This window comes from Tursiops truncatus, chromosome 14 (genome assembly GCF_011762595.2).
Source record: "Tursiops truncatus isolate mTurTru1 chromosome 14, mTurTru1.mat.Y, whole genome shotgun sequence".
Classification (NCBI taxonomy): domain Eukaryota; kingdom Metazoa; phylum Chordata; class Mammalia; order Artiodactyla; family Delphinidae; genus Tursiops; species Tursiops truncatus.
In genome coordinates, this window is record NC_047047.1 from 46918760 (window position 1) to 46941656 (window position 22897).

The window sequence follows — 22897 nt, forward strand, 5'->3', positions numbered from 1 at the left end:
TAGTTCTCCTCAACAACTAATAATGTCTTCAGAGGTTCTATTTGCTGTTATTATTGTATTTTGGATGGAAGAGTTTCTCTAAAGAAAATCTTCTTGAATCCCCATGACCAAGAAGAAGAAACCCAAGCCAAGTATTTGATTGCCTACTAAGTACTTGTTGTGACAATATACTCACAGAAGCAGATTTTATCATACTGGCTGTTTTACTATTGCAAAGTTTCACTATTGTCTTCATTAAACTAAAACAGCTTGTTTAAAACCTACACATGGCAGGGATCTTTTGAAAATTGTTAGTTGTTCAAACATGGCATAGAATTGCAGACTAAAAAGTAATACGAAGTCTAAAACATAAAGTTAGCCTTCTGAGCACAGTTAAAGGAGCCAGCGTTTCGTTAATTGAGGACGTAGTCATTGTGATGACAGTGCAATATGTTGGTGAAAATTTCTTAAAAGCCTCTAAAAGAAAAAGAGCAAGTTTGTAGGTGAGTACAATTTGCAGTGGAGAGGTTCACCAATATGTTGATAGAGATTATCACTAGAAATACAATCCGGGTGCTTTTATCTTCCTATAAAAAGTGCATTGTTTGATTTTTCTATAATGAGATTATTTTGCCTACATACAAAGCATTTTAATAGTAGTCACCTTAGAAAAATATATTCATATCTTAATGTCAGTAGGAAAGTTTTTCGGTTAGGACCTAAAGGAAATTTCTTTTTTTTTGCATTATAAGGATTATAAAGCCCTTAATTGCGTCCATTTTATATGGTAACATTTTCAGAGACATTAAAAATTGAAATTGATACTTTAAGAAAGTGTTTATTTTATTGTCCTATACAGTGGTGGAGAAATGAGCAGGAAGACTACTTAGGTCATTTCAAGCTTCATAATTCTATAGTTTGAAATGTTTTTTCAAAAAAATTGAGAAAAGAGTATTACAGTAAGTTCTTGAGAATTTTGCTGGTTCCATTGTTACTGTAGAAAATACTTTTTTCATAAATTTCTATGAAAAATTTATATCTGCCATATATAGTTTTTCTTAATTTAAGAAAGTAAATATTTTATACCAAAAACCTAGTTCATTTCAGGAAAATAAAGTTCTAGCAACTTTTTAAAATATTTAAGGGTATGAGATTGTTTCCTTTGCCTCAAGCCTTTTTTGTAATTTATAAAGGGAAAATTAAGACTACTATTTATGTCATATTTTCACTTATATTTTATCCCAAACTTAACTAATAATATTTTATTTAAGGATTCTCTAGTCATTCTTCTTTTTATCCATTTATTAAAAAAAATATATATTGCCTGTGTACCTACCATATGGCAGACACTGTGAGATCCTGAGGAGAGGCAAACAAGCTAGATGTAATGACTGTCCTCAGGAAGAAAATGCTATTTGCCTCAATTGCTTTGCAAAAAATTACCAACAAATGGCAAATTTCAAAATATCCTGCCCGTAACTCTGGACATAGTTATTCTAGACTCTATCAACTTTGGAGAAAATATTTTCAAAGGCATTTAGCTTTTTATTATTAGAATTTCCCACATTACTTTGAGGAATAAAGCAATGGAAAATGGAAAAATGTATGCTCACTCTTACTCAACTGATGATGAGTGTTTTTTGAATAAAGCCCAGTGATGATAACCATGATAATGTCATATAATAATTCTGTTTTGATGTGGAAGTCAAATGCATTCATGATTTATACTTTAGAGGAAATAGTTCTATGTACCTAGGCATGCATTAGTAATTTACACATTGGACAACTATGCCTCATTTGCATGCTTTTTAAATGTTTGAAAAATTTCAAACATAATGAAAAGCATGTCTGTTTGCACATGGGATTAATTTGCTGTTAGAAGTAAAAATTCTGCATAAAGCTATCTGTTCTATGAGGAAAAACATTCTACCCTCTGTACCTACTGGATGAAGAATGAAGCCTTGGTATGAATACAGACATGTCCTTACATGTTTCCAAAAGCGTAGTTGACAAATCCCTCCCTTGACATGCCATGGCTTTTCTTTAGTAATACAGAGAATGGACACTCTCTGAGGTTCCACTTTTATTGAAGATAGAATTTTTTTATAGACTAACGTGCCAACCAAGAACAACTAGAAAAAGCTTTAAAAAATGTTTACAAGCCTTAAAGAGCAACTGAGGCCACCGAGAGTTGATGGGCAATGCTATCTAATAGAAGATAAGTGTATTTTGGCAGTCTGCTGTGCTATTACTTTCATTAAATTTACCTTAGGTGAAAAGCTAAGAAACTTTTAAAAAAATGTTTTATTCCAAAAAAACAAACAAACAAACAATTACCAGGCATTTGACCTAATAAAACCCCAAATGACTGTAAAAGAAAAAAAGAAAAAGAGTTTTAAAAAAGGAGACAAAAAAGTAAAATAAGTGATTCAGATATTGGTGTTATCAGATCCAGAATTTGAAATAATTGTGATTAATATGTTAAGAAAATAGATAATGTGATGAAAAATTTCACCAAAAACTAGAATCTAAAAATAATCAAATAGAAATTCTATAACTAGAAAAATAAAACCACTTAAGTAAAAACAAAAAAACCTAAATGAGGTTAGGTTAGAATCAGCAGAAGAAAAAATTAGTAAACTAAATATTAAGCCAACAGAAAATATCAAGACTAAAGCATAGAAAATAATATAGAATGGAGAAAGAAAAATTATTTGATGGAAGAAAATTATTGCAAGTCATATATCTGATAAGGCATTGATATCCAGTAAATAGAGAGAAATCTTACAACTCAACAACAAAACAAACAACTCAATTAAAAAATGGGCAAGGACTTAATTAGACATTTCTCCAAAGACAACATGCAGATGGCCAATAAGCACATGAAAAGATGTTGAACATCACTAATCATTAGGGAAACGAAAATCAAAACTGTGATGAGATACTACTTCATGGTCACTAGGATGGCTATTATGAAACAAAAACAAAAACAAGAAAACAAAAACAGAAAACAGTAGTGTTGACAAGAATGTAGAGAAACTGGAACTCTTGCATTGCCGGGAACCACTATGGAAAATGGTATGGTATGCCTCAAGAATTATCATATGACCCAGCAATCTGCTTCTTGGTATATACACAAAGGAATTGAAACCAGGGTCTTGAAGAGAGATTTGTACACCCATGTTCGTAGCAGCATTATTCCCAATGGCTAAAATGTGGAGGTAACTCAGGTGTCCATTGACAGATGAATAGATAAATAAAAAGTGTTATATAAACACAACAGAACATTATTCAGCCTTAAAAAAGAAGGAAATTCTGACACCTGCTACAACATGGAGGAACCTTGAGGATACTGTGCTGAGTGAAATAAGCCCATCACATAAAGACACACACACTGTATGATCCCACTCACATGCAGTTCCTAGAGAAGCCAAACCCATAGAGACAGAAAGCAGAATGGTGGGTGCCAGGCCCTGGGGGAGGAGTGGTGATGGGGGAGTTGTTTAATGGGTGCAGAGTTTCAGTTTGGGAAGATGAAAAAGTTCTGGAGATGGACGGGGTTGATGGTTGTACAATGTTGTGAATGTGTTTATTAATGCCACTGAACTGTACTCTTAAAAATGGCTAAGATGGGGCTTCCCTGGTGGCGCAGTAGTTGAGAGTCCGCCTGCCGATGCAGGGGACATGGGTTCATGCCCCGGTCTGGGAAGATCCCACGTGCCGTGGAGTGGCTAGGCCCATGAGCCATGGCCGCTGAGCCTGCGCGTCCAGAGCCTGTGCTCCGCAACGGAAGAGGCCACAACAGTGAGAGGCCCGTGCACTGCAAAAAAAAAGAAAGAATGGCTAAGATGGTAAGTTTTATATTATGTATATTTCACCATAAAAAAAAATGGGAACAAAAAGAAAAATTACTCGAGACACAGAATGTGGTAAAATTATCTAACATATACAAACTTGCAGTTCAAGCAAGAAAGGGGAGAAATAACTGGAATTAAGCAATATGTGATTAGAAACTGGCCAAGAATTCTCCCAAATTTATGAATGGTATCAGGTCACAGATACAAGAAGACCCTAAGCAGGAAAAAACACAAAGAAAACCACACCTTTGAAAATCATAGTAAAACTGCCCAATACCACAATAAAAAATCTTAAAAATCACCACGGGGGCTAAAAAGATACATAACCTTAAAGGATCAGCAAAATGACATGATAACTGACATTTCAATATAATTTATTGAAGCCAAAATATATTGGAATGATGGTTTTTAATTGCTGAAAGAATAATTTTCCAAACAACCATTTTCTGTAAACTAAAATATTATTTTTAAAAGGAAAGCAAAATAAGTATATCGTGAAACAAAATCTGAGATTTTTGCCACCAGTAGACCCAACTAAATGAAATAGCAAAGGACCTTTTTCATACAGAAAAAAATAAATCCAATGAAAACAACTAAATGCAGGAAGGAATGAAGAGCTATGGAAAAGTTAAGTATGTGGATAATTATAAATATTGACCTATAAAATAATAATAGTAATGTATCATAGAGATTATAACATAGAAATGCAATACAAGACAACAATAGCACAAAAACCAGAAAGGGGAAAGAGAGTTAAAGAGTTCAAATGTCCTTACATTGCCCTGGACATAGTAATTTAGACTATGATTAGTTAAGCATGCATACTATAATCCGAGGAAACCACTAAAAGCTGCTAGAGGAAAAAAGTTAAATAATACAAGTAATTGACTAATCCAATATAATTCAAAAAAGGAGGGGAAAAGGAAACATCGACTAGGTAGGACAATTACAAAATAAATAGTAAGATAGTATATATCCAACTATATCAGCAATTATTTTAAGTATAAATAGACAAAGAACTCCAAGTAAAAACAAAGATTGTCATATAGAGTTTTAAAACTCAACCAAATGTAATATATAGAGAAGCATTTTAAATATAAACATACAGAAAAGTTAAAGTGAAAATAAAAAATATATACCTTACAAAAACTAGTACAAAGAAAAGTGGGTTAGCTACACTGATATCTGACAAAATAAACTTTAAGGCCAGCAGCAATACTAGAGGATATAGCATACTGATTAAAGCATTCCTCTACCAAGAATATATAACAATTATATTTTTATTCAACAAATTATACATATATGACAAAATATATTAAAATATATAAAAATTATATTTGCTTATTTATAACAAAATGCATAAAGAAAAATTTACAGAACATAAAGAATATATAATATATGAATTACACAGTAAATAAACTTGATTTAACCAACAGACATAGAATACTCATGCACAAAAATTGTGGAGCAAACATTCTTTTCAAGCCTAAAAAATTAATATATACAAGACCTTAAGGTAAGTTTCAACGAAGTTCAAAGGATTGATATCATAAAGAACATGAATTCTGAATGCATAATATTAGGAAAAAAATCCTCCAATGTTTGAAAGTTGTCATACTAAGCATCTAAGTATCTATGGATCAAAAAAGAAATCTCAGTTATAAATGAAAAAAATATTTTCACCTGAATCATAATGAAAATCCCACATATCAGGACTTGTGGGGTGCAGCTAAAGTCATGTTAAGAAGACAATGTATAATCTTCAAAGAAGATATTGAAAAAGAAGAAAGAGTGACAATTAAGGTTATGAGTATCCATCTTAAGAATTTAGCCAGAAATTAGAAAATGAGTGCATTAAACAAAAAGAAAATAAGAGAAAAATAATTTTTAAAAGCAGAAGTCAATTATATGGAAAACAAATATACAATAAAAAGTAAATAAAGATAAACAATTGATTCTTAGGAAAGATGATTAAAGTTGATAGTTCCCTATGATGAGTAATGAAGTTAAAAAGAGAGAAGAATAAGACTTACTAATACCAGGGAAAATGGAGCATCTGTAAGGATCATATATAAATATATAATGACCTCATTAGTGAATATTCTACCAAGCATTTAATGAAGAACAATACCAGTATTACATAAATCCTTCAAGAAAATAGGGAAAACTGAGAACACTTCTCATTTTGTTTTATAAGGACAGCATTACCTACCTTGTTCCCAAATTACAGGCCATTCTTCTTCATGAATTTAGCTGTAGAAACCCTATATAAAGTATTACCAAACAAAATTACAACAATTACAACAATGAAGAAATTATGGTCTTTTCAATATACAGTTTTGAGTTAACTGGATATTCTTATCAAGAAAAAAAATTAAACCCTGATGTAATGTTGATCTAAATGTGAAAGACATATTTTTTTGAAGCATAAAGTACATTACTACAAGGTAACATAATGATTTAGCATAGATTTTTTTTTCTGAAATAGGACACATGAAACAACCAAAATGGAAAATATTGAAAAGTTTTAAGTTTCCTGCTTATCAAAAAAACAAACAAACATGAAATAGACACAAAGTCAAGCTTACCCTGAGAGGGTAAGGTATTTTAATATGCATAGATTTAAAATAAACCATATGCAGAATATATATAAATTCCTACAATTAAATTTAAAAACAGGTAATCAAATAGAAAAATGGGCAAAATACTTGAATAGGCTACTTTCCAAGAGGATATCCTAACGTCCAATAAATTGATGAGTAGGTGCTCAGCATCATTAGTCATCTGGAAAATAAAAAATAAAACCACAATGAGCAGTAATATCAACTAAAATATCTAAAATTAAGATGATTGATAAGTATTTGTTGGCCAGAAAGTGAGAAACTCTCACATGCTACTTTTCAGAGTATAAATTATTACAACTTTGGAAATCTTTTTGGCAACAACTACTAAAGGTAACTCATGACCCAGCAATGCAAACTTGGGTGTGGACTCAATGGAATTGTGTATATATTTGCACCAAATAACTATAAGAATGTTTATAACATATTGTTTGTAAGTGTTAGATATTGAAAGTAATCCAAATGTTTATCAACAATCGGATACATAAATAAATATTAATATATTTATAAAACAGAATAAAGCATTAAAAAATGAGCAAATTACCACTGCATGCATCAACGTGAATGGATCTCACAAGCATAATATGATGCAAAGGGGAATATGTTGAATTACAGTATAGATACACACTGGAAAATAGCCAAAATTAGTCTGGGGGTTAGAAATACAGATGTTGTTACATGTATGGAGGAAGGGATAGGAAATGGCTGAAAGGAATATGAGTGTCATATTCTATTATTTATCTTGATGAAAATCACATGGGTGTGTTCACTTTCTTTTGAAATTCATCAAGCTCTAGACTTAGGTTTTCTATATTGTATTACTCCATACTACAATAAAAAAGTTTCATTTAAAATTACTGCTGGTATGAAATGACTAGAAAACTACAGTATTCCTTTTTCTTATCCTGATAGCCTATTCAAGACCTGTGTTTACCTAAAATGTATTGAGATGTATGCATTTGGGAGAGGTATTCTTGCTTTCTCTATTGTGGTATTTTTTTCTCTTCCTTTTTTCAATCTCTTAAAAATTAAAGAAAACTCCAGAATAATAATTTTGTATTATATTTTATAGCTTTCTGTCTTTGAAAAGTACTGTAACAGAAGGGTACAGTGAACAAGAATGTGCGTTTTAGTCATAGACACATCTGGTTGTCATTCCATCCAGAAGCAGTCTATGAGTTTGGGCACAGGTTAATTAGAATCTCTAAGCCATATCTTGTTGAAAGACAGACAGACAGAGAAAGGGGGAGAGAGAGAGAGAGAGAGAAAGTGAGAGCAGGAACAAGAGTGAGAAAGTGAGAGAGGAAAAGAACAAGAAAGGGGAATGAATGAATGAAGGAAGGAATGTCTACTTCTCAAGGTCGTTATATGGGTTAAAGTAATACATATGTAAAATCATCTAGCATACTGCCTCTTATACTAGTTTTCTCCATATGTATATTTTCCCAACCTCTCTATTATGTATATACTGTATTAGTTTCCTAGGGCCATCATAACAAATTACCACAAACTAGATGGTTTAAAACAACACAAACTTATTTTCTTACAATTCAGGAGGCTAAAAATCTGAAATCAAAATGTGAACATCGTTGGTCCTTTCTTGAGACTCTGAGGAAGATTCTATTCCATACCTCTCTCAGAGCTTCTGGTGGTTGCTGGCATTCTTTGGCGTTCCTTGGCTCATAGCTGCATCACTGTGATTTCTTTGTCTGTATGGCTCTATTCCTTGTATTTCCTCCATCTTCAAATCTTTCTCTCCTTATAAGGGCACTAATCTTTGGATTGAGGCCCACCCTAATCCAGTATGACTTCATCTTAACTTGATTACATCTACAAAGACCTTATTTCCAGATAAGGTCACATTCACAGATACTGGGGTGAGAACTTCAACATATCGTTTTGGGGGATGCAATTCAGCCCACAACATATCAAGCAGGCATTAAACTAGAGAAGCTAAGAGATTTGCTTAGGGCATTAAACAAAGCTAATAACAAAGCTAGAACTAGGAAACATATGTAACTCAGAATCCAGTGTTTCTTCCCATATACCAAGCTACTTAGAAAATCATCTTCTTGATTCCAATAGATAAAACTTTAATTTTGATTATATCTATTCACTTTATATTCTTAGCTGGATTTAGAACATATAAACACATCTTTTGAAATATTGAACTCAGACAAAAATAATGCATAAGTGTGAGTTTGCATGTGTATGTGTGAACATAAATGTGAAGGTGACAAATTGGCAGCCCATGTGCCATTTCCAAGCAGCAAAGAAGTCTGTTTTGTCCTGTACAGTTTTGTTGTTGTGGAGGTTATCATTATTTTTTAATGATATATGATTTTATAAATCAATAGCTTTTATATAAAATTCCAGATTTCCAGGTGCTTCTGAAAAATCATATAATCTGGCAACATTGGACCCACCTGTCCACAATCTGCTAGGGCTGGGGAGTAGATGCCCTTTTTGGAAAAGTATGCAATTTTTATTTGGCCACAGTGCCAACCCATTCTCATTGTTTCCCCACTTCCGTTTACCTCACTCATGTATGTCACATGCTGGACTTGCTTAGTCATTTTCATCTGCTCTCCTTGATTTACAGAAAATTTAATTGCCTAGTATGGTACTATAGTCTCATTCAATGGGTTGTCTAGATCAAGTGCAAATAATTTAGGCTTTAGTTCATCTCCATTTTACTGTTATTTTTCTTTCAGCAAGAGAAAAGCTCTTATAAAAATAAAACTCTTGTTAATTCTGCTTCACAAGTAGCTTCAAAAGTCTAAACAAAAAACACAAAACTATATATAGAAATGGAGGGAGGGGCAGTAGTTTGTGATAGGATGGGAAACAAACGAACAACAAACAAACAATTCACACAGGATGTGCCTTAAAAGCTAACTACAAAATATTTCAATATGCCAGCACAAAGAATTGATTCCACAGATTTCCGGGGGCAGAAATAAGCTGAAATGAAGCAAAGGTACAATAAGGCTTGAATCTCACTGGCATCTATAACTCCAGCACAACTCTTGCTCTTCCCTCAAAAGCCACAGTAAGGGAAATTAAACTGGATTGGTTAAATTAAACAAATTGGATGCAGGGACCCAATGAAAATATGCGTAAAGCTAGATTCTGATGAATGAGAAAATTCCTTTCCTGAAGTCTAGCAGCTGGGAATGGAAGGGATTGACTGTAAGTGGGGGTGGGGGTAGGTGCAGGGGCAATAAAGAGACAAAGTTCGGTGACAGGAGGAGAACTAAGTTCCTACAGGGGATAACAAAGACAGGCTCAAATATGTAACTAATCAGTGAGTGAAATAACACCCCAGGCAGGGGCTTCTCACAAACTTAGTTTAGTAGCTGCTATTCTTCTCCAGAAAGATTTTTCATTATTGTGGGGTGAAGGAAGTTTGGGGGTAGGCATGACAGAACATACACAGGTGTTAGTGGTGCCCTAGATTTAAGAACACTGCTCATCAAACACACTGCAGTGGTCGCACATTGAAACCTCTCTAGCAGGTGCACTGATTCGAACTTAACTACTATTCTCAAGTACCTATCCATGTGCTTTCTCTACTGTAGCTTGATACCTTAATAATTATCATTATTCAAATAATTTGTAGCATTAAAAAATTCACAGTCTATCTTCTGATTACTGAAAAATTATATACTCATGTGAAAGTAGCCTAATTTTACTATGCCGAAGATTTTTTCAAGTAGTACAAAAGTATTTAACATGCTGAGTTTGCTTATTTCTCCTGAAAGTAACTTAGTAAACTTCATGAGAAATTATTGGGATTTTTCTACATGAAAGTTCCAGTATGTTTGTTCCAGTCTATAGCTGAGTCCAAAGACCCAGACTTATTGCATTTCCTTGCATTTAAAAATTCCTCTAGTTGCTGTGTTGAAAATGAGGTTTACATAGCAGCATGTTCAAGAACTATTCATCAACTTTTGTTCATGAGAAACTCATATCGGTTCATACAAAGGAAACCAGCTAGAGACATTTAACCACAAACCAAGTTACAAGGATTGTATATATTATTAAAATAAATAAGTTGTAAACTAAACAATAGCATTCCAGTTATGCAACAGTGATACTGTAATTGGTTAGAGGAATTCACTATTAATCTGAAATTTAGTTGAGAATATCATGTAATTTAATCTCTCCCTAGTGATACCATATTTCAGTAGAAAAAATGGCTTCATTTTGATCACTTGAATCACAGCAAATAGAAAATCCCTCAAAATGATAAATCTTCTTGCTCTTTTAAATTATCTACCATCTTTAGTGGAAAACTATTTAATACATATCAACTCATATATTCCTTCATTATTACCATGCATTTCTTCTCAATCACATATCTGTAAAGTTAAAACTCCCTTCCAAATTGATATCAGTCTTGGAATTCATGGGTATCTCAAAGCCTCCACTTTGCCTAATGTTAATTGAGAAAGTAGGTGTTTACACTGATTTCCTAATTTTAAAGCACAAGCTATGATTGCAGTAATAAACACAGAGTGTCTCTGTATTCATTTCTCAGTCAAAAAAATCTTATCACTTAGTTTCATTTATTTTTAGTGTAGAGCAAGTTTCCAAGTTAGAATGCTCATTAATATTTAATACCCTATGGAAATGTATTTGTTTATGATGATCATGCATTTCCATTTTCATTGTTGCAAAAAGTTAACCAGTTTATGGCATGAGATATTATTTATGTTTCCATATTTGGGTTGTAAGAAATTCTCCCAATCAGACATAATCATAAACACCTTGATTTCACAATTATCTCATTTGTTCTGAGTAGTAGCAAGGGACAGGAGTTATAATTCTTCACACACTACTGTAGCCGAAAATTGGTAGATGCCCTAAGGTCCCTTGCAGAGGAATTAATCCTAGTTTCCACTTCCTAAAAAAAAAAAAAAAATACTAGATTCTTCTGACAAGTGTTAAATTGCCTCAAATTCATATCAGTAGGAATCCTTTCACATCTTACCCACAAACAAAAATAATGATAGTAATATTAAGAACACCTCACCGGTTTTCATTAAGATATTTCATATAGTATTTGTCATTAGGGAAAGACATTACCACATTCCAAAGTTGACTGTTTAGTTTCCTGAATTCCTCTTGATGAAACTCTTAAAAGGGGAATTAACATTTATTAGCATCTGCATTGTGCCAAGAAGTGTGCTAGGCATATTTGATCATTTGATGAGAGACAGTGTAGCAGGTGTTTAAGATCACAGTCTTGAGTCTGAATCCTTCCTTGCTCTTATATTGCTAGGTGTGACCTTGACTGTCTTGGTTAACCTCTCTGTGCTTCACTTTTCTCATTGGTAAAATGAGTGAAATCCTAGACTCTATTTTATAGGGTTCCTGTGAGGGATAAACTAAGTTAATGTAAGTAAAGCACTGGAGCACTGCTTAACATGGAGCAGACACTCAAAATTAGATATTGGCATTATCCTCACCAGATCTTATAAAGTGAGGTGCCCTTATCCTCATTTTACTGATGAGGAAACTAGTGCTCAGAGAGTTGAAACAATTTGTTTAGAAACAGCACAGCAAGTCATACTTTAAAATAAAGAGCTTTTGTCACTAAATTATGTTGTGATATTTTTTCCATTCTAAACACATATTGATAGTTTTCCCTCTGCATATTTACTGAAATAAAGAGATCTATATCTGTCCATGTTTCTTAGACTAGATACAGTAGTTACTTTAAACCTGATAACTGCAAAGGGGATTACTGCAACATATAATCTAGTCCCTCAGTTTAGATTTGTGTGTGTGTGTGTGTGTGTGTGTGTGTGTGTGTGTGTGAGAGTAAGGGGTGGGCACGGAGGACTTTTTGTTTTAAAACTTATGCATGAAGAATAAGAATTGTAACATGTCTTTGAATTAGAAACCCACAGAAGACACCCCAAGAAAAACCATGATCCAATGGAAACGTTGTGGCCCAACTGAAGATCCAAATTCACAAACGTAAAATTAAAGAAACTAAATAGTTAATCAGGTCATATACACTGGTGGCAATCAATGGGTTTTAAGAGTCCAGGTAAAAGGCAGGGTTTGAGGGCTTCTCTGGTGGTGCAGTGGTTGAGAGTCCGCCTGCCGATGCAGGGGACACGGGTTCGTGCCCCGGTCCGGGAAGATCCCACATGCCACGGAGCGGCTGGGCCTGTGAGCCACGGCCGCTGAGCTGGCGCGTCTGGAGCCTGTGCTCCGCAATGGGAGAGACCACAACAGTGAGAGGCCCGCGTACCGCAAAAAAAAAAAAAAAAAAAAAAAAAAAAAGACAGGGTTTGACTCTTAAGAGAGCCTCTAGAAATCTTCTGCTATCACCATAAGATTCACTGATGAATGTACACACAGATATTAAGGGCATCATGGAACATTTCTACATTCAATTCTTAAAAATTCACTGTCCCTTCTACTTACTTTTCAGTAAGCTTTACCTCTATAATAGACACATGGGGGCATACCTTATCTGCTATTTGCTCTAGAACCTGTTGGCAAATAGTAGGAAAAATTTATAAAGGCCCTGAATTAAGTAGAGTATTCTTGTGATCCAAATTCACGTAATGACTGGTTAACCTTAGATAAGGTATTTTTCTGAGACTTAGCTTTACATTATTTAAAATTTCATTTTTGTTTTTTAAAACGTTAATGGTTATTATTTCATTACATCCCCAAAGTAATCCTGTAAAATAAGTTGGTACTCACCAGTACCCCTACTTCACAGTCAGGGAATCTGGATTTCAGAGAAGTGACTTCCATTGGGTCAAACAGAACAGAATGGGCTTGGAATTAATAGAAATAAGCTAGTAGTCACTCAATTCTAAAATATTTTATGTCCGTTTATTAATTTAATCTCCACAACAACAAACAGATGAATTGGGAGCTGCTAATATATCCAATTTAACAGATGAGGTGACTGAGGCATTGTAAGGTTAAGCATCTTACCCAAGGTCATAGCTGATAAATGGCAGAGATGAAATTCAAGCCCAGACAACCTGATTCTAGTTCCCACATGTTTAATTACTTGACCACAGTGTCTTTCTGAAGCCAATAAAAATAATAAAACTTGTTCCTGTCTCCAAGTTATTTAGACTCTTTTACAAAAGTAGTGAAAGTAGAAATAGGTTTATCAAAAGGAATGAGTTCTGGTTTCTTTGGCAGGAAATGAATATTGCATTTGGAATGTATATTATTATTTCAGTACTCCTGAATTTGTCTAGTTTTTACCATTTTGCCTTATAGGGCCTAGAGGCAGAAGATAGTCTTACCTTATAGCATTTGAGGCTGAAGCTATTAGTTTTGTGATGTTGAGATCAATATGTCTGCTTTTTCTGCTCTAAAACTAACCCAGGCTAGGAATGTAATAGGGTTAGGAATTTAAATGTCCATAGGACTCAAACTATAATTTAGCCACACACTTCAGACCTCTCTACCACCTATTCTGCAAGCTCCCTTAGATTTAACTCCTTTGTCATCAAACTCAGCAATGCCTACTAGGCATGCCCAGTGATATGGTTAGAGCCTTGCATCAAGTTTCACTTCCTCCAGGCTTTACCAAAAAGAAGGAGACAGAGGGAAGAGTTAAACAGCTACAGAAGTTGGTTCAGCTCAGGATGCCCATGGCCAGGGAAGAGCACAGATGGGTCCCTTTCACATCTTTTCGGCACAGCTTAGGCAGATCGTGAAAATCTGAAGTGATCACTCAGCCCAGGGCCACAGTAAGGGGTGGGGCAGGGACGGTGGATCTGGGGGAATGCCAGCGACTGTGTGAATCTTGCCTGTCCCTGCATTCCGCGAAGAGCTGTAGCTTTTCAAGGGTTCCAAGCAGGAGATCTAAGTGCGCAAGTAAAGCCAGAGCTCATCTTAATCACCGACTCCTTGGCCCCTTCCTTTTGGCCCTGGAACACTCTCAGATACCCTCTCCCAATCACGACTAAACCCCGGAGAAGTGGAATCTCCACACAGCTTTCCGTGGGTCTAGCAGGGTCCTGGGCATGCTCAGTAGGCTACGTGGCTCTCTGGTTCCTCTCTCTCTCTCTCTCTCTCCCCCAACCACCACCCCGTGGGGGAGGGTGGGTGGTGACAAGTTAGAAGCACTTGCGTTAGGTCCCCGCCCCCAGGAGCGGGCTCCCACAGCAAGGGGACGAAGCAAAGGCAGAAGCACACCTCGCTGCGAAGCATCCCGACCGGGAGGGGCTGCGCCCCAGGGCTGCGCCCACCAGTATCCCAGTCTGAGGACGGCCCGCCGCTCTCCATGGTACTGCGGAGAGCTCAGCTCCGCCCTTCTCTTTCGGAAGGACAGCACCCGGCGTCACGTAACCCAGCCTTCTCGGGCTCCACGACCGCCTCCTCCTTCCCAGCTCTTTCCCTCTCCTCCCCCTTCTACTCCCCTCCTTTGCCTGTTCTTCCCTCCCGCACTCCTGGAGATAGACGCTCAAGCCTGACGCCTCTGAAAAGGCAGCAGCAGTCGCCTTCTGCACAGACCTCAGGAAATTCGCTTTGACCGATGCATGCCTCAAGCTCTGGCTCGAGCTAAGGGGGAATAACCGGGCAGGTAAAGAAGCTCAATTTGTGTTGGGGGGAGGGGATGGGGCGAGGCTAGCTCGAGAAGGATATCTTTCCCCATTGTAACCGAGCCAGCATCCGCCACAAATGCACAGGGAAGGATGGGTGGTGGGAGGGTGGAGGAGTATAGATCTTGGTTGTTTTGCATGAAGCTTTTTAAATAGATGGTAAGAAGATGAGACAGTGGAACTGGGGTAGTAACTTAAAGACTGAATGCAGTGATTTATTAGCAAAAAAAGAAAATGGGCAAGTTAGAAACCAAAGCAATAAGATACATCTACAGCTACATCTTTCTTTCCTTTCCCCATCAGCTCCATGCTGTGCCTAGCCTGAATTTGTGCAGTTGACTCCAGGCTCTAAGACACTGCACTGGTATTAGAGATGGAGCTTAGAGACTGGGCGGGAAAGCCAGGGAGAATTTTGGGTGTGCATTGGTATTGAGGGACTTTGCAAAAGCCAGGGGGAAAAGATAGGCACTTCTAAAAATTCAAAGATTTCAGGTTCTTTACTATGGTTTATTGAAAGGTGCATGGAAAGGTGTGCGTGTGTGTGGTGTGTGTTACCGTAAACATATTAAAATAAATGCAACTGCAGCTGATGACCATACTATATCGATCCTTCCAGTGGCTTGGGAATGAATTTGATTCTAGAAATGAAAGAAAAGATTAATGAGGCTGTTAGTCTGCTTCTGAATTAGAGTGCTTCTTCCTTTGGCTGCAGTGAGGTTGTTTTTCAGATCCTTTTATTTTATCCTCTAATTTGTGAACTCACTAGGTTTTCTGGGCACCTAGAGAGAATCTTTTTCTCCATATAAATACAGATACTCTGTCACACACAATGAGCTTCCTCTAAGAACTGGGAGAGTCAGTTGACCTCCGCTGTGGTAAGAATATATATGTTTTTCCCCTTCTCTTACATTCCATAAAAAATTGTCTAGGTATGCATCAGTGGAGGAGGGCAGGAGAGAGGTGTAATGAAAGGTTTTGTGATCTATGTACTATAAGTTAATAAAATAATTGGCTCCAACTGACTTACAAAAAAAAAAATGGTTTTCTAACACACGAGCTTGTGGATGGTTTCAAAACACTACTCTTGATCTTGAAATTCCAGATTTATTTCACAATGACTGAAAATTTCAGATGTCTGAGTCCAGTTAAAAAATGAAAGCATATTGAATAGTATGCTATCTTAGAATGATTTTTAAGAGCACTTTTTTTGGGCTTAGCATGGGAGAAGACAAGATATGGCTGCTGATTGCTGATGGTGTGGACTGTATCAGCCATAATAAATAAGCAACTGAGATCTTTATTTCCCTTTGCTAGTGGGCAGTGTGTGTGTGTAGTGTGTTGTGTGTGTGTTGAAAGAGAGAGAACCAGTCATCAATTTCATCTGGGGAGGAACTTGAAGTGGGATCCCCTAGCTTGGTGGCTCTCAGCTGACACCTGTAGGGATTGCTCTGTACTGAAGAGAAATGCTCTCAGCTCCCTCCATGGAGGAGCGGCAGCACAATGCAGTGCCATAAATTACTGCTAGTTTCAGCTTGTAGGAAAAAAAAAGTGTTAATTGGATAGTGAGCTTCTGTGTCTAGGCAATAAATTGGTTTGTGTGTGCGTGCGTGTGTGTGTGTGTGTGTGTGTGTGTGTGTGTATGTGGTGGGAGGAGATAGTGGGAAGTGGTGAGGGAAATACATGTGTTTTCTTGACATGACCAGATGACACATTTGTGATTGTTTTTTGTCAAAATGTGAGAGTAATTTTTTGGTAAAAAAAAAAAAAAAGCCTTAAAAACAATTCACTATTTATGATTTCTATACCATTACAAGAACCTGTCAGGTTAGAGTTGAATAAAGAGAGGTGATTTAATAGTACCGTGAGTAATTCAAAGATATGATTTTAAATTCGAGCATCCTGGAACCACAGCAGCTAAGGTGACACACATGCCAGCTGCTGTTTTAACCACACAAATTCTAAGAGCTGACAGCCAGAAAGGACTTGAAGAGGAGTTAAGATCACTACACTGTTAGGCAAAATATTAAATACTTCACCCATCTTTAGAGGAGTTAATATTATGGCAGCTGAGACACAAATGCTGCTAAAAATAGACATCTGACTCCAGTGGGAAGTTTTCTCCTATAACGGATTATTCCTTTAATAAAAAGGAAGAAAATACTTGGTTGAAATTTAAGAGAGATGCCCAAGAAACTATCAATATTCCTTCTCTCTCTGAGAAAAATAAAATGGTAGAAATGCTATACAAATCCATGCTGGCAGCTTCCAGTCAACATTTTGATGTGCTCTGCCTGTTGTAAAATCAGCTATTAACTGAGATTTAAATAGGTTGTATTTTTATTGTCCATGTAACCAGTGCACAATACAAGCAGAAATCCCTAACAGAGCCTTTTTTTCCCTCTCCTTCTCCTATATTTTAAAAATTAAAGTTTCTCAGATATAGTAAAAGACAACATTAACCGAATCTCTATACAAACCTGGGAGGGTTACCTATTAACAGTTATAATAAACTACAAGGGTGTAATGGCTGATTGTAAGAGTGTGATATTAATTATTACGAGACATTAGTTCTTACTTGTAGATCAGGACAAATAAGCTCCTTCCAATAAGGTTAACTCTGACTTCCTAACAGCACTAGTTATATACCTGGTTTCTGGGCTGAATAATGATTATATGATACTCTAACAGACTTTAGAACTTAATTTTTATTTTCATTCTCTGCAGATTTCTGGGTCCTTATAAAAAGACAAAATAAAATCAAAATGCATCACCGACACACAACCAATTGATATGCTGGCATCTTAGCTTGGCCTTGCAGAGGCGGAGAGGAAAGAAGAGGAGCTGTTGTGATTTCCACATCTAACAGCTTCTGGCTATTTTACAGCATCTGTGTTTGAACCCTACTGTTGGGGAGGGACAAAGAGAAGTAAAACCCAGCCTGTGAGGCCGCCGTGTGCAAGGAATTCTGCTTTGGCTACAGTGGTACTGGAAGTCCATGATATGACAGAAGAAGCAGGCCTTTGAAGCTCCTCTGGGGTTGATAAGTGGTGCCTTAAAGAGGCAAGGGGCCCCTTTCTCCCTTCTGGTTTGGGACACTACATCTGGAGGAGAAACACTTGAGGCATTACCAAGCATTCAAGGACCCTGGTTCATTGCTGGCTTCTTGTAATTGCCTGGAAAGTGTGACTCGAACTGCTTCCCTTTTGCCTGGTACCACTGATGGTACCTGGCAGATGATGGTATTTGAAGAGTGAAGCATCTGTTGACACCACCGATAAATGGATGCGTGATTGCCCTTGACGTTCTGTTGACACCTTTTCCAGAGCGTTGCTTCCAAAGTGTATCCTCCCTTTGGTCTGGAAGTTCTGTGGCTGCCCTGTACTACTGGGGTCTACGTTTTCCAGTTGGGAGGGGACTATAGGGAGAGAGGGAGGGGTTGCTGGAAGAAGAAGAAGAAAAAAAGAGCTAGATAAAGGAGGGTGCATCCCTCCCACTCCTGCCCCTCCCCTTACCCGACTTATTTCCGGATCCCTATTTCTGCATCACGGTGTCCAGGACCATTTTGACCCTGTCGGCCCCGGCACCCCCCCGCCGCACCCCAGCTCCGAGCATGGGGACGGCGCTTCTCCAGCGCGGGGGCTGCTTTCTCGTGTGCCTCTCGCTGCTGCTCCTGGGCTGCTGGGCAGAGCTCGGCAGCGGGCTGGAGTTCCCGGGCGCTGAGGGCCAGTGGACGCGCTTCCCCAAGTGGAACGCCTGCTGCGAGAGCGAGATGAGCTTCCAGCTCAAGACGCGCAGCGCCCGGGGCCTAGTGCTCTACTTCGACGATGAGGGCTTTTGCGACTTCCTGGAGCTCATCCTGACGCGCGGCGGCCGCCTGCAGCTCAGCTTCTCCATCTTTTGCGCCGAGCCCGCCACGCTCCTGGCCGACACCCCGGTTAACGACGGCGCGTGGCACAGCGTGCGTATCCGACGTCAGTTCCGCAACACCACGCTCTTCATCGACCAGGTGGAGGCCAAGTGGGTGGAGGTCAAGTCCAAGCGCCGGGACATGACGGTGTTCAGCGGCCTCTTTGTCGGGGGGCTGCCCCCGGAACTGCGCGCCGCGGCGCTCAAGCTCACGCTGGCCTCCGTGCGGGAGCGAGAGCCCTTCAAAGGGTGGATTCGCGACGTGCGGGTCAACTCCTCGCAGGCCCTGCCGGTGGACAGCGGCGAGGTGAAGCTGGACGACGAGCCGCCTAACAGCGGCGGCGGGAGCCCGTGCGAGGCTGGCGAGGAGGGCGAGGGCGGGGTGTGCCTCAACGGAGGCGTGTGCTCCGTAGTGGACGACCAGGCGGTGTGTGACTGCTCGCGAACCGGCTTCCGCGGCAAAGACTGCAGCCAAGGTAAGGCCCGACGACGTCTGAGCCCCGGGGGCCTCGGCCTGGGCAGGGCGCGGGGAGGCAGGGCGAGGTAGGCCCGGGCCCGTGCATGGGGGCTTCCTTCTCTGGAGCGTGTTTCAGATAGGGTCCCGGTGAAGACCTGTTTCGGGTGTTTCTGCCTTATCACCTCTCACAGCCCCTCCCTTGGTATCCTCGTCATGGTTGAGCAGCCCCCATTTCCAGGTTCAGTTCCTCCCGGGAGCCCGTTCTACCAACCCTACTTCCTTTCAAGGGGCAGGGAGAATGACCTCTCCTCTTCATTCCTCTGGTTCTTTGCCCAGCCGCTCCCTATCTTCATCAAGCTGGGGCACACCCGAACGTACGCTGTGCTTTTCCTCTACCACCACTAAGTCTGTAATACACCTATTTTCCCCGTATGATGCAGATAAGCATCTAGAAGATGGGGCACACGTTTGGTGAAAAATGAAGCCAGGAGAGATTCACCATGGTTGAACATCCCCACGTAGTTACTCATTGGTAAAGGACAAGGGAGACAGGATTCATAAGCACAGCTGTGCTTTTTACAAGAAAAGTGATACGACCTGCTCCTGGTTGTGGGAAAAGGTGGTGGGGCGGGAGAGGGCTTGTGAGGATTTCCTTGAAAAGAAGGAAGAGGGTTCTTGGAATTAATGTTAGTTTCTTTGGTTATGTCCAAGTCCAACATTTGTCAGTTTAATAAAATTATATTATTTCTGTGGTTTCGTGAAATGGGAGAGGGGTCAGCTCGTGTTTAGAAACGTTAGAGATTAAATAGCATATTTTTCAATTAGCAGATGACTTGGGAGGATAAATAGTACAGAAATTTAGATGTTGCTGGACTGGGAAGCTTCTTCAGGCTAATAAACAGGGGTTGCAGATGAAGGATTGCAAGAGATTTTCCAAGGATATTCAGCTAATGATATTTACCTGAGTAGTGGAGGCCAAGCTGTAATTCCTGTTGTTCTTAGGAATTGAAACTGTGGAATTTAAAAAACTCATATCTCTATAAGTTTTATTTTCTCCCCTTTATACATAAAATTCAGTCGTTACTGTGTTTCTCCAATGTTGCTACACGACAGTGACCAAGGAGAAATGTTGTATAGACACAGGAAAGCCTATGAACAAAATCCAAGTGATATGAAAAAGAAGAAATATGGATGAATCTGTGGCTGGGATGTCAAGGTTTAAAGTAGATAGCTTATGGGTCAAATCAAAGCAATCAACACACGGATAAATGGCATTTATGGCTGATTTTTTTAAAAGGTGAATTGTTAAATCTGATTTTGAAAGCTGTAGTGACAAAAGCTCTATGTATGGTTGTATTTTATTGTATGTCTTCTGTTGTTTTTTTTTTTTTTTTTTGCTGACACTGCTAAGGGGAACTAGCCCTTGCAAATCTTATTGGACTTGGCAGTCCTCTCTTACCTGACTTTAAGAGAAATGAAGACTTGATAAAATTTGTAATTGTTTAAACAGCAAAGGGAGTTAGGAAGAAAAAAAAATCTGGTCATTAGGAGAGTTCTGTAGCCTTCATGGGCTAATGGAAAAAAAGTAAAACATTATTTCATTGCTTTCTGCCTTCACGAAGGTTTTTGTTTTCATGTATCTTGTCTTAAGTAATTATAGAAGACTGTGTATTCCATGGCCTATACTGCACTTCAGGTTGATCAGTAAATTTCCATGGATTTAGCATCAGGCTTTATAGTTATGTTTTCCAAGAATAAAACAGTACATACTTTTTCTCTACCAAATCTAACTTAATTGTAAACCATGAATAAGATAGCTGTATTTGATGGTTTGCTATAGTATAATTTGAAGTTGCATACCTCTGCACTGATAAATAGAAATGAATTAAAAATGGACATTATTAAAAAAATGGACATTATTTTATGGGACAGATTGCTCTAAGTATCCCAGTGCCACTTTAAAATACAGAGCCGGCAATTTAACGAAGAACACATGAGATGTAACTTCCTTCCTTAAATTAGGAAACAAATATGACACAATGACAGCTTGTTCTGTGTGGGAGGGTGTTTTAAATGAAAATTTTTATTTTTTTGTGCATTTTTAACGTAGGAATCCAGGGATGTGCATAATCAGGAACAGTTAAGAGTGGAGAAAGCATGGCAGAAGTAATATTTTGAAGAGAAGCAGAATTAGATAGCTCTGAAATGCATTTTGCAAGTGGATAGCTCTTTCCACGAGATGAAGAATTTGGAATTAGATATATAATTGAACAGTATACTACCTGATGCATAAGGTAATTCAACCCAGAAAAGAAAATCCATCAGGATAGTTCTGGAGCATTGATTCATTTTGAAAATTTGAAATGAAAACGGAGTGCAAAGATCACCACTAGTCATGAAAGGAAAACAAAAGGCTGGGTTCCTTTGATTATCACAGAAATGGGAGATGGAGTGATAAAGGCAGAGTGGTCTCCCCAGAAGGATTGGCTCCATTTTGCTTATTTTCCCTGTTCATGTGTGTCAAGTGACTATTAAATAATTAATTGAGAATGGCTGCCTCTCCCAACACCAATCATGTATTGATGGCTATGGATAGATGATTTCTATTCAGATGAAGTATAAACAAAGCCCTGCCTGTAGCCAGTATTTGCACTGATTGCCACATTAAAGAAATAATAATAATTTAAAAACAAATAAATCCATACTCATTAGGGAAAATTTGGAAAAAAATTAACAGCAAACATTAAACAATATTCAAATTATATCTGGTCCCAACTATAATTTTTTTTTAACTTAATGAAAAAGTCTAATATTATTTTAGTTGCCTTTGTATTCAAAATACAGTAAGAATTATTAAAAATAAAATAAGAATATTCTTTTTTTCTAGAATGTCTTTAAACAACTTATACATCTATGGATTTCTAGAATATTTTCATTTAATGAGCTCATGTTCATCCTTGCTCTATTTGTTCAGGCAGGCCTAGCAAGTTTTATTTATTTATTTATGTGGTGATGTAAAGAGAACACAAGGACAGTTATGTGTCATGATCAGTTTAGTAACAGAGCCTGGGTAAGAGCGCCAACACCCTTATTCTCAAGCCCTGTACTTATCATGTCTGCTGAATAAGATTTCCAGTTTATTAGGTTTGATATTTTTTCAGATTCAGGGATTATTCAAAAGAAAAAAATATATATATATGGCTGATGGAACAGAACTAACTTACGTGTTTTGTCCCTGAGAGTCAGCCTCAGACGTCACTATACAAGAATGTCACCATTCCCGAATGATGGATGCTTATAGGGCGCATAGCTTTTTCAGTGAATCATACCCATCTAAGTGCCCTGGGACCATTATTATTTAATAAGTTTCTACTTAAGGAGACTAATAATTTCTTAGCAGCTTAAAAGAATTAGTGAATTCTATGGCTGCCCAGTTAAAAATGAGAATAAAACGCTGATCAGTGAGAATTTAAGTTATAT

General features: G+C 37.8%; 1 protein-coding gene across 1 annotated transcript; it reads left to right on the forward strand.

The window, feature by feature from the left end:
* Nucleotides 1-14909: 14909 nt before the first annotated feature.
* On the forward strand, nucleotides 14910-19507 carry LOC101337118 (neurexin-1). Its single transcript, XM_033838190.2, has 2 exons — nucleotides 14910-15035; nucleotides 17779-19507. The coding sequence occupies exon 2, from the start codon at nucleotides 18665-18667 to the stop codon at nucleotides 19505-19507; it is 843 nt and encodes a 280-aa protein (XP_033694081.1). The 5' UTR covers nucleotides 14910-15035; nucleotides 17779-18664.
* Nucleotides 19508-22897: the final 3390 nt, after the last annotated feature.